Source organism: Trypanosoma equiperdum, assembly GCF_001457755.1.
Source record: "Trypanosoma equiperdum strain OVI genome assembly, contig: ctg_816, whole genome shotgun sequence".
Classification (NCBI taxonomy): Eukaryota; Euglenozoa; class Kinetoplastea; order Trypanosomatida; family Trypanosomatidae; genus Trypanosoma; species Trypanosoma equiperdum.
This window is the reverse complement of record NW_027124772.1, coordinates 4895-5372: the sequence shown is the minus strand read 5'-3', so window position 1 is coordinate 5372 and position 478 is coordinate 4895. Positions and strand designations below refer to the sequence as shown.

At 40.4% G+C, this 478-nt stretch overlaps 1 protein-coding gene across 1 annotated transcript in view; it reads left to right on the top strand.

The window, feature by feature from the left end:
- Positions 1 to 8, top strand: part of TEOVI_000378800 (Trypanosome variant surface glycoprotein (A-type), putative) — a gene marked incomplete at both ends in the record, with an annotated part of 849 nt that extends 841 nt beyond the window's left edge. Inside the window, one exon of the mRNA XM_067226637.1 lies at positions 3 to 8. Coding sequence (XP_067082738.1) covers positions 3 to 8 — 6 coding nt within the window. The remainder of the gene's footprint in view (positions 1 to 2) is intronic.
- Between the last annotated feature and the right edge of the window lie 470 nt (positions 9 to 478).

Below are 478 nucleotides of genomic sequence, written 5' to 3'. Positions count from 1 at the left end.
CGTCATAGACACAATATACGGCAAGGACACCGCTGATTTTCGCAAAGCTTTTTGGGGTCACGTCGAGGAGACCGTAATACCCAAAGAAGCCACAGGAAGAAACGAAGACACAAAACTTGGCGAAATCAACAACCTGAAAGAGCTACATCTAGCAACAATATATTATCAGACACAAACCTGGGATAAATTGGCAGAACAAGCTGAGACAATTAAGAAACTTCAAGAGAAAAGTGAAAAGAAAGATTTAAAAACAGCAGAAACTACTTGCAATTCAGCCAAAGACAACCAAGACGAATGTGATAAACTAAAGAGCCAGGGGTGCGTTTTTAATCCTAAAGGAGCCGAGGGCAAAAACTGTGAGTTGAAAAAGGAGGTAAAACAAGAACTAGAAAAGAAAAATGAGAATGATGGAAAGGATGGGAAAGCAACTTAGACTCGAATAGAGAAGGAGAAAGGTATCTGTGAAACGGCTACTGGA